Source organism: Notothenia coriiceps, unplaced genomic scaffold (assembly GCF_000735185.1).
Source record: "Notothenia coriiceps isolate Sejong01 unplaced genomic scaffold, NC01 NC01_scaffold00000339, whole genome shotgun sequence".
Classification (NCBI taxonomy): Eukaryota; Metazoa; Chordata; class Actinopteri; order Perciformes; family Nototheniidae; genus Notothenia; species Notothenia coriiceps.
This window is the reverse complement of record NW_011333040.1, coordinates 9,588,729-9,600,738: the sequence shown is the minus strand read 5'-3', so window position 1 is coordinate 9,600,738 and position 12,010 is coordinate 9,588,729. Positions and strand designations below refer to the sequence as shown.

Here is a 12,010-nt window from a genome sequence, read left to right as displayed (position 1 = left end):
GATGAACCGGTTTAGATCCTTGAAATCAGTCCGAAGCCAACTATTACGCCCGTCCTCCCACGAATCGTTAATATGCCCTCAATCCTCGTCAAAGGGACCGGAGGTCGAGTCACATGTCTCCCCGTCGACTTTTGGCCTCCCCCCGCCCACATCAGTGTCGGTAGTAAACACTGTCACAGTGGCGGGGCCCACGTGCACAGTGTAACTACGACGTGCCATCTTACTCTTCTTGTATTGCCTCGTATTGCCGCTACTCTTTTGTAATTGCCTGGTCTGTAGTTTTTGTCTGAGGTGTCCGTAGTCCTCAGCGACCCTAGCATGTGTATACGGGTTGTTGCGCTACTATTATTCCGTGTAACGGGATTGTTTGTCAATCGTTGCCTTTGTTTACTAATTTATTCGGTCGAGAATGGAAGCCATCTCAACGGGTCAGAGGAGAAAAGGACCTGCTCACCTTGGAGGGAGTCGGTGTAGAGGAAGGTGAGGTTAGAAACTTAAAGTAAAATGACTAAGTAAAAAGGGTTTCCCGGTGACCTATCTCTACCCCGGAAACGGCGAGCTACGGTTGTACGACGCAGCGAGCGAGTGATTTATGTAAGAAGTTGCCGACCTCCTTTGCCAAAAGTTGTCACATCGTACAAACCTACCGGGGCTTCAATCAGACACAAACTTACGACAGTAAAGGTAAATGGCGACCCGTACGCGTGAATTATGGGAGACCTGAGACAAAGAAAACGTTGTTCCACTGGATTTCCGAGTGAGAGAGATGAGGGACCGGACACGTGGCCGAAATTTTTGAGAGCGCGTTGACACTTGACACGGAGTTGGTACAGACACAAACAATTTAGGTCATCACCAAAAGTGAAAGAGTCGGAGGTCCTTTAGTGGTGCCGCCCCAGGTTTCGCAGGTTTCCGACTGTATATAAAGGGCCAATGCGAGCGAACTTTGCACTCGGTAAAGTGAAAGTCTTATCTCAGCTACTACGGTTTTTTGTTCGCGGAACGTGAGAACACTTACAGGTGAAGCGCCGACGGGTTCCGAAAGTGAGGTGTGCATCAGAACATCCGCAGGACCACCGACGGCGACGGCCAAAACCTCCTCGTCCGCGCGGCCGCGGGAGGTGGACGTAGGGGCGACAGTCGGTGTCAAAGACTTTAAGGCGTAGACTAGCATCGTAGGAGATACGTTCTTCTCCGGTGAAACTTACTCGGCCTGACGTCACTAATCTAGACAAAGAAGGCCGAACGTCGTAGGCTAACCGACCCAGGTAGTCGGGGTTTATGGAAACACGTAAGTGTGGCCACTCCTTTACACTTCGAGGCAAGACATTACCGTGAACACTTCAGTTGTCTAAGTTAAAAGTTGTAGTCGTGAACCGTAGGGTACCAAGTAGAGAAAAGTCCTTCAGGTGGTCACGTCACACACTGAATCTGGTGTCTAGTGGCACAGTTCCACAGGCCAGGTAGCGACGCAGATTGGTCGGAAAATTCGAAGAGAGGATAACATGACACGCCGATGTCACCCGAAAAAGTATTCTTAAATATTTCCCTTAACGTGTGAAGTTTTTTTTAGGGGTTGACGTGAGAGACTCCTTTATCGTACGTGCTAGTGGGTTTACGTTAACCACCAACTTTGTTACCTACCATTCCGTGAAGAGACAAATTGAATAAAACTTATTCGAAGACGTACGGAGGGAGAGCAGGCTGTACTGCCGACCGAGGCAAGTATTGTGCTGATTCTTAAAACAGAACGCAGTTCGGTCGTAAACTCGTCAAGTAGCTTCGTGTTGTAATCACTCACCTGACCCGTAGTGTAAACCAGGCAACAGACGTAACTCGTAACTATTGTCCGGAGAGAACGTAAAACATCCAGGAACAGGTATATTGCGTGTTATATCTATGTAAAAAGTGACGGACAGCCTCAAGAAATCAAGGTGGTGAACTCACATTTGGTACTGAGGGGGCCTGTAGAAATTGTTAAACGAGACCCAAATGCTAGCACGAGTAGGTTCAAGTTACTACACTAAACTTATAGTACACTACACATTAACGCAAAAAAACCTAAACATGACTTCGGAAAACGTTCGAGAACCAAAAACGGAGTCGCACATTAAGTTTGTCACTCTCTTTGGTCAGGGAAGAGTCAAGGTGAGACTGATAACTCGACTTAGGTGAAGTGGGAGTCAACCGTCAAGCAAACTCTGTTCTTTAAGTATAATACTAGTTGTTAAACGTCTTGTATGTCCGGCCCAAAGCGGCGTTCGACCTACTCTCAATTGGGTACCAACCTTTAAAGTGACGGACACAACGTAGCGTAAAGGAAGAGAAAGGTCGATTGTAACGTACGAAACCTACCGAGAAACGACAATGACACGGACGATTTAGGAACGGAATAGTAATCGTACGAAAGGTTAATCATATGGGTGCAAGAACAACTTTTGCCTCAGTGAGGGAGGTGTTAAAGGACCGTCCCTTTTGTTTTCCGACGTAAGAAGAACGAGCGACTTATAAGTTCGGTCAGAGAAGAGCAACATGGTTAATCGGCCTTTGTACCTGGCAAATGTCAAGTAAAATACGACAACGAAGAACCCTTTGACGGACTCTACTTGGACTCGACGAACAGTTGAGGGCTCCAGGACACCAATTTGGGACGACACTCACGCTGCCGCCCGAGAGGCCAGGGTCACTTGGGCCCGAGGTGAGAGGAGTGACGCGTCCCGACTTGGGCGCCGAGGAGGGAAGCCCGTCCACAAGGAGCAGGAGAGGCCACGAGGACGACGACGACGACCGGTCCGCCGCCCCATGTGTTATGATATTAGGGTCATGCAGAGTGAGATCGCTATATAAGAGAGAGAGAGAGAGAGAGAGAGAGAGGTGTGGCGTGTGTGTGTGTGTGTGTGTGTGTGTGTGTGTGTGTGTGTGTGTGTGTGTGTGTGTGTGTGTGTGTGTGTGTGTGTGTGTGTAAAATGTCAGTGGCAGATGCCAAGGCATGTAGAGCTGCCACGGACAGGCCTCTTGTGCCACAAAGGCATCTCCTGCACAAACGTACACTTCAGTGGGAGTTCGTGTTCAAAACAGGATGTGAGATCATGACCTTGAAGGACGCACGCCCCGACACAAACAAACAGAATTATAGAAGAAAGGAAGAACGCACGCACGCACACACACACACACACACACACACACACACACACACACACACACACACACACACACACACACTTCTCTCTGTGAGTCTTACCTTGACGCCCTCTATCCTGAATCCCAGGGTGGCGGTTGAGCTTATGGTCTCTCTCCACTGCATGTATCTGGGTTTGGACACCACTTTCTGGAGGTTTTCCTCGGGCGTAGGCGCATCAGGCTCAACCTCCACCATTTTCTGATACATGTCCGGTCTCGGGGAGGGTTTCTTACGAGCCTTGGTCAGCTCTTCCTCGAGGTAGGTCCTAAAGTATGAGAAACAACAACAGTGGTGGTTGATGAATATGAAGAAAAAGTGTGAGAGGCATGGAATCAGAGAGGTAGAAGGGCGAGGTGAAGACGAGGGGAGAGGGTCAACTCAAGGTGTGAAGAGGACATCTCTCTACTAGCAGCATGGTGCAGCTGTTAAATGCTCAAATCTGGGAACGCAAAGACATCGATAGCTGCAAAAGAAACGTGAGCCAATAACCCAGGTTATAAAAAGATCACTTATTTGGAAGAGAAAACAAAAAGCCAATGGAAAAATGTACACAAACTGACTTAACTTTGATGTAAACAATTTAGATTTTCTTTTTACAGAGATTTTTGTGCTCAGACTTGGCCTTAAACCCCAAATGAGAAGGTAATTATTAAATTTGTTGTCCTGTTGCAGTTTGTTGGAACATTGTCACCTCATTTCCAGATATTACCAGTGTTAGAAGAAGTACCTTTACTTAACTAAAAGTACAAATAATATGGACTTAAAATATGGCACCACTAGTAAAAGTCCTGATTACATTTTTTGTACTAACTGTAAGTAACTTAAGTACAAAAGTATTAGTATCAAAATGTACTTAAGGTTACTTATTAAGTTTAAATCACAACTTTAACATAATTTCCTTGTAGATTAAATAAACACAGAAATGTTTCAAGTTTGTTATAAATGTTTGAATTAATCACATGTAAGAACATAAAAGCCAATTTATATTTTCTTATGCAAATACCCACCACCCTGCTACGGTATCTAAGATGTTTTGTTGTCATGTGTCTCCTCACCTTACTCCCATCTTGCAGTCCATCACACACGGGAAGTCAAACTCAGCCAGCAGGTCCTCCATCTGGTTGTATTTCTGGCCGTCTTTCTCTACGTCTCCGTGGTAACCAGGGACGTACGGGCGAAGCACGTCGTTCATCAGGAGGGACAAACAGCGCTGCTCACATTCACAGTGTTTCTAAAGGATACCAACAACACATTATTAGCGTTATATAGCCTGGTCAACATTTTTTCTGTATCAACAACATGTGGAACCTTTTCTAAAGCAGGATGTATCACAACTACTTCCTGTGCAATGACCAATAAGAATGTGTGGTTGGTGTGAAAAAGTCTTACTTTTAGTATACGGCCGTTAGCTCCCGCCTTGAAACTCCCTGGAAAAACAAAAACATATTTACTGTAAAGCAGAAGAAAGTGTAACGATACAGGTAACTGAAGCTAGCTTGGATGAAGTTAGTCAGGGTTAAAGTGTGATGAGAAGTTCATAATCTACAATCGTGAATTTCATTTCTTCTTGTCTTAGCAGCTTCACACAAATTAATTGGTTAAATTAGGCTTTTTGGTATTTTCCCTTTCCTGTAGTGTGTTTATGTGTAAATGTGTCTCTATGCTGATTGATTTGCTCTATTGGCTAGCGCTCAACACGTTGTACGTGATAGGCTAAGGGGCTGACCAATCACAACAGAGCCAGCCAGCTAACCAATCTGAGCAGACTGGGCCCTGGTTTCAGACAGAGGGTGAAAAGAGGTGCTGCTGCATAGGCAGTATGACAAAAATAAAGAGATTTTTGAACATTAAAGCATGAAGACATGTCACAGTAGAGGCACACAACAAAAAATATAAATACTGAAAATTAGCATTATTCGGTCCCTTTAACCATTACTTATTCAAAGGGGTTAGGGTTTCTGAGCTGGAGAATGTCTTATGAACGATGTTATTTCCACATACCTGCATGCCCTGCCAGTTGTATCCAGGGATATTTCTTCTTGAAGGACATGACAAACGGGGACCAGTGAACCATGTTCTTTATCTTCCTCCAAGACTTGTGCTGCAAACACAAACAACATACAGTAGGTGATTATCCTTTAACAACAATTTGGTTTTGGACCAGGAATTTAACAAAGGTATGCTGCACCATAATCAGTGTTACTGTAATGCTTCCTGTCTGACTTGTTTCAGTTAAGATATCTATGATCATTGATCTAAGGTTAACTATTAATACACATTCTTTAGTTTAATTCTTAAACTTGATGTGAGTCGTTGTATTCATAGTTATGCAAATGTGTCTCTCATCTCTTTCTGTCTTTTTGGTTCTCCCACACTCCTCTTTTTTGTTGCTTTCACCGTTCTAGAACATTTTAACTAAACTCTGGATGATCCCACTGGGGTTTCCCCTGGTAACAAACAAACAAACACACACACACACACTTTCTCCAAGGGCTTTCCCTGTCCCTGGCAAGGACACGGAACTGCGGTACTCCACACACACACACACACACACACACACACACACACACACACACACACACACACACACACACACACACACACACACACACACACACACACACACACACACACACACACACACACACACACACACACACACACACCTAGTTGTTTGTCACTGACTGCAGTGTTTCAAGTTTTGTTCTCAGTTTCTCCTGTCGTCTTAGTGAAAGAAAGACTTTTCTTTTACAGATATTTTCATATTTAATTGTTAAACTCTCTACATGACCTGTCTGTTCCCTGTTCCCCAAATGTACTTTTCTTTATTCTCCTAATTTATCTTGTTAGTAGACACAGGCAACAATAAATCAAATGCTTATTGAAAAGACTATTCTGCCTGCAGCATTACGTCAGATTGGAAAAACTTCAGATGTCTGGTTCTGTGGGTTTGAAACAATGCTTGGCTGTGCACATTGTAACAGAGCTGTTTTTGGATGCCGCAGCATCTAAAATAAAAAAATGACTCAAGATTCCCCTCTTAAAGAATGATTACATTAATCCAATATATGTAATAATACATCTAAAATCCATCCTTTTTTTGATTAAAAACACATGAAAAAGGCTTCGTACAGCTTTTTTAATTGATAGGAGCATAATAGACGTTATAATACATGGAAAATCCTTCCATAAATGATCATATCTTGTGCAATAGATGCCGTGTTTACACACGGCATCTATTGCACGTCTGTCCGTCCTGGGAGAGGGATCCCTCCTCTGTTGCTCTCCCTGAGGTTTCTCCCATTTTTCCCTTTAAACTGTGGGTTTTCTCCAGAGGTTTTTCCTTGTACGATGTAAGGGTCTAAGGACAGAGGGTGTCGTATTGTCATACTGATATTCTGTACAAACTGTGAAGTCCACTGAGACAAATGTAACATTTGTGATATTGGGCTATATAAATAAACATTGACTGATTGATTGATTGATTGATAATATAATATCTTTGCTGAAATTCCTAATCCTGCACAGGTGCAACATATCTGTTAATGACCTCACACACAGAGGATTTCCATCTGGTCTCCAAATACCAGGAGAAATAATATTATGTCTGCAAATAACCAAAGGAGAGAGGAAGAGGGATGAGAGGAGAGAGAAGAGGAGGAGAGGAAGGATAAGATAAGAGAGAAGAGGAGAACCATAGAAGGAGATATACAACCAATGTCACATAATCTGGACCTGATGAATCCATCAGCTGATAGCATGACTATCTATGGTTAGACACACGCACACGCACACACACACACCTTTGGACACACACATTTTAATCCCTCTCTTTTTGTGTGGGAAAGTGTAGAATCACATGGAGGGTTTTTTTCTGCACCATTGAAGGAAAGAGAGAAAAAAACCTTGCCCCCAACAAAAAGTAAAACACACACACACGTACGTACAGATCACATAATGGAAACTGATGTAGGATAGGTCAGGTGACCATGAACCGAAATATCATCAGAGTTATTGTCACCAGCCTTTTAAAAGCAGCTACAGTAACGTTTATTTTTTCTAGAAGTATATGAAATGTAGTTAATCTGAAAATCCTTTACAAATAATTCTGTAACTCACAAGTGCACTCAACTTTGAAAGAAATGTAATAGTTGAAAATGGAAGCAATCTAAAATGTACTTTTCTTTATTCCCCTTATCTAGTAGTTAAGAGCATCACAAAAATCACATCATATTGAAACCAAAACAAAAAGGTAGGTAGCAACGTTCCTTTTTTCTAGAAGTCTATGCATTTATTTGATCAGCAAATATCTGTTTAAAACAATTCTGTAACTCACTAATAAACATGTTTCTTTGTAATTTCAGAAAGAAAATTAAGAGATTGAATATGGTTTAGAGTAAGATGACGCAGGACAGTAGAAGCCATGAGTCTATGTGCAGGTGCGACTATGTACATAATGCACTCAGTCAGAGTAAATGAAGGTTGAATTGAAAACTCTTTAAAATCTATCAGTTTCTGGCTTCTAGTTAGGAAACATGAAACACCAAATTAGCTTCTCTAGACTGTCAAAAGGGAAACAATAAGTCAAACTGAATGGTGTTTCCCTTCTCATTTCTTCCACCATCTTTACGAGAGTATCAGGCTACAGCTTGGTGAGGAGCCAGGGTCTGCTCTTTCTCCGTCGACTCAGACAGTCATCCATCTCCCGTGTTGCCCATATACAGCTGGTGTGTGTGTGTGTGTGTGTGTGTGTGTGTGTGTGTGTGTGTGTGTGTGTGTGTGTGTGTGTGTGTGTGAGTTTGAGCTGTGGACTGTTCAAGAGGAGAAAAAAGAAAAGAGAAATTCTGGACTGTCTCAAGTGAGAGTAATAACAGACGTTGTCACAGTGTGTAGATTGTGTGGCAGGAGACATTAAAATGTAATCAGGATGAGGAGGAGAGAAGAAGTTTGGTTTGAGTGTAGTGAAACAAAAACTATTAGCAGGGTTATCATTACAATGAAATCTATTTCCAAAAGTAGAGACGTCAAAGTTAAATAAACAAAGACTACATCCAGGGATAAGAAGCACTCTGTGACAGTAATTGCAAAACATGGGTGACAGTACCTGAAGGTGGCTGGTGCGGAGGATGATGGTAAGGATAAAGATGGCTCCCACCGACACAACAACACTCCACACTGAACACAGACATGCAGACCACATCATGGATGACGGGGCTTTCTGTCAGGCTAACTAACGACACTGATAATCTTTCCAGTTCTCCTGCAGCGCACCTGAACTCTCTGCTTTTAAAAACTCAGGCACGCAGGCTCCTATTTCACGTGTTTGGGTGTTTGTGTGTTTGTGTGTGTGTGCGCAGGGATCAACAATCGTGCATCATTTGATTGGCAAAACAGAGGACAAACATAATCTGGACATGCAAATCTCCCCACAGGTCACAGCATTCGAAAGTTAGACAGAGCTAAGTGTGTGTGAGTGGGTGTGTAAGTGTGGATAAACACTAGGAAAATGTAGAGGCGGCGGGGAAAAAGCAAACTAAGCACATATAGAGGTTTTTCTGCTTATATACGATTTAGTTTTCATGTGTGTTTATGTATGGGTAAACCTTGTCTTAAATATGACTCTGCGTTTATGTGTGTGAGAAACAGAAGAAGTGTGATGGCAAGCTTTTAACACAAGCTGAAAAAGACAAAAGGAAACTCTACAACAGCAAACACGCAAACTATGGTGAGTTACTATGAGTTTTAATAAAGTTAAAACAAGTCATGCACTTAAAAAACTCTAAGCACTTAGACTCTAAACTTGTGAAACAATAATTTTGCAGATGACAATCACATTTTGTGAGACTGTGAAAATATAATTTGAATAAATGTGTCGAAACGCTTGACATGTACAAAGCAATTTTTTTTTAAAAGCGTTGCCAGGGAAGGTTTATGTAACAAATGTGCAGTTGTAGAAACAATTTAGGAGTGTTCAAATGTGTTCTTTGCGCAACATTGTTTCATAATTTTCAATATTTACAGCAAAGAGGTTAGGATAAGAATTAAGAATAATAATGCAGTTTTATACATTTTAGGCAAATTAGATTTTCTTCTGAAAATTAACAGAATTTTGACACTGCGTTAAAGCTGAATTGTGGTAAATGAAAGCAGTACATATTAAATATATTATCAGAATTCAGGACAAATGAATTGAATGAAATGTGTTGAATCTAAAAGAGAGCTCACTCTTGCTGTTTATCAATATATAGTATACTATTCTAAGAGATCTTCCTTCCTTTTAAAGGAGTCATTTGCTTCTGTTCACTCCCATACAGTATACAAACTAATTTGGACAGACATGATGATCCATCTCAATGAACACCAAGCCTTAACGTGGTTATTGTCAGTGTCTGTGTGTTTTTCCATACCAGTGTGTGCATTAAATTACGCTGTGCTGGCTGTCAATCATCGGATACAGACAGGAAATGGATGTCTCCACCCGGAAATAATTCCTCAAGACTCCTTAGCTCAACATAAGTCATGTTAAATGGTCAGAAAAATTGCTAATTCAGGGACGTTCAGTGAGTTTTTCTTTAAAAGAGGACATATCATGCACATTTGCAGGTTTCATAAGAGTATTTTGTGCCTCTAGTGTGACATGTTTACATGCTTTAATGTTCCAAAAGGTCTTTACAATCGAAGCATCTTAGGCAGGGTGTGGGGGAGAAAGTCCCTTTGAGATTTTAGCCTTTGCAGACCATTTACATGCACAAAAATCGCACAACAGGAAAGGGAAAAGCCCAAAAAGCAGAATAGGGCCCCTTTACAGGTAGTTAATTATTTGTTTGTTTGGTGATTTAAACTGCTCCTATGAGAAAAACGTTAAAAAACGCAGAACAAATCATCTTAAATTGTAATATAAGACCAAAGTCTGCTCCTTCCCTCTCTGCCTAGGACTTCCCTCAAAGTGAGTTTTTCCTATCTCTATCCCCACACCAGCTGGACGACAAGAAGAGAGGGAAAGCAGTAAAGTTTCCATTGAGAGAGAGAGAGAGAGGGAGAGAGAGAGAGAGAGGAAATGGTAAGAGAAGGAACTTCTTGCAGACAGGAAGTGGGGGGGTTGCCGCTTGCCTCAGCGACAGTATTTTCCACATCCGCCGCTGACTACAAACAAAAGAAGAAAAAAAGGCCTTGCCCTCTGTAAATAACACAAGGAGTGAGGCAGAGTTTCTACTGGCTACTGTGAATTTTTTTTAAATTATCTTTCAGAGATGTGCATCACAGCTTTTCAAATATGTAATGCAGAGGACAATATATTTAAAGTGTGACATGTAGTTTTGAAAAGGGCGCTGCCATGTGCACAGATGTAAGGTAATGTCTTTTTCACCATGAGAACTAGGGTTACATAGAAGCAGATATCGCTCATTTGCATGCAGAGAGGAAAGAAAAGAGGCGTGGTGGTGAGTGGTGAGATGGTAATAGAACTTGGGGAAAAGGGTAACTCTGGGTTACAAATAGGTAATGTGAAGAAGCCGGGGAAACACAGGCATGCTGATGTTTTCAACGGAGAAGTGCTGAGGAAACAACAAGCCTGACAGCGCTCACCACAAGGTCCTCGTGCAGATACAAATAATGCAACTGTCTGAGTCTGCAAAGTTAAGAGAGACACACACACACACACACACACACACACACACACACACACACACACACACACACACACACACACACACACTAAACAATTTGCTTGCAGAGTGCACAAGGAATCTTTAAGTAACCAAGGCTGGCCAGTGGAAAAAAGATAGCTTTGCAAAATTGGCGGCGAGAGAAAAAAGGGACACTTGAGGTTTAGATACTTGTCTTGTGGTTAGTCAGTCATGTTGTACTAAATAATTGAGTCTGATAAGGATTGCTTGTTTCCAAATTGAGGTCAAATGGAAAATAAAAGAGCACATCTGATTTCACATCTAACCGCGCCTCGGAAACACCTCTAAATTAAATAAAGCAGAATGATCTCAGGGGCGTTGCTTCTCTTGCTCACTAAACAAGCAGAGTGACCTGAAAATGCCAGGTCATGATAGAATTCAAATGTAAAAATATTACAATCAACTACATTTAATTTAGGTCATGCTTTTATCCTAAGCGACTTAAAAGACTTATAAAGAGTTCACGCACCGTTGGCCACGCCTACCGGGGGAAATATCTTGCAGATGAACACTTTGACATGTTGACCGAAGTGGCCAAGTATTAACCACAGACCCTGGAATTGGTAATAATACATGTTATTCCTGTGATGTTTTTATCCAAAGAAATGAACACACACTGCAATACGGGTTAAGTATCACTGCTCAAAATAACTGAAGATGCCCCATTATCTCGTGGAAGACAACCATTTATACCCTCAGCCATTGAAATGAATCAAAGAGTATACACTATGTTAATTTAGCCATTGCATTTCAATTGCAAACCCATGAATCACCAGTCAATAAGGCATCCTATCTCTGCAAAAACGCTTCACTGACAAACTGAAACATTGACTTAGATTGAATGTTTCATGTCAACAAATCAACTGTATAAGGTGAGTTGAAAGCAATAATATTGAGTTGAATTTTTACAAACTTAATGTTATTGCTTTCAACTAACCTAATACAAATCTGTTGACATAAAACATTCAATTAAAGTCAACGTTTCAGTTGTGTCAGTGTTGCATTCATGCGTTCAGTAGGGTTTCCCCAGTGCGTCTCAAAGAGCTCTGAAACCATGTGAAACCACACCTCACTTCTGCTCTGCGTCTAAGATGCTCTTTAATGCCAGCTTCATTAACTGCAGGCCAACCGGGCTCCTCAAGGG

The 12,010-nt window shown here is 41.9% G+C and overlaps 1 protein-coding gene across 2 annotated transcripts in view; it reads right to left on the bottom strand.

The window, feature by feature from the left end:
- The window catches only part of itpkb (inositol-trisphosphate 3-kinase B), a 31,541-nt gene that overhangs the window by 5,071 nt on the left and 14,460 nt on the right, over nt 1-12,010 (bottom strand). For both annotated transcript variants that reach the window (XM_010770595.1, XM_010770604.1), the window contains exons 6-9: nt 5,183-5,282; nt 4,571-4,608; nt 4,237-4,412; nt 3,242-3,446 (exon numbers count right to left, since the gene is read on the bottom strand). In XM_010770595.1, coding sequence (XP_010768897.1) covers nt 3,242-3,446; nt 4,237-4,412; nt 4,571-4,608; nt 5,183-5,282 — 519 coding nt within the window. The remainder of the gene's footprint in view (nt 1-3,241; nt 3,447-4,236; nt 4,413-4,570; nt 4,609-5,182; nt 5,283-12,010) is intronic.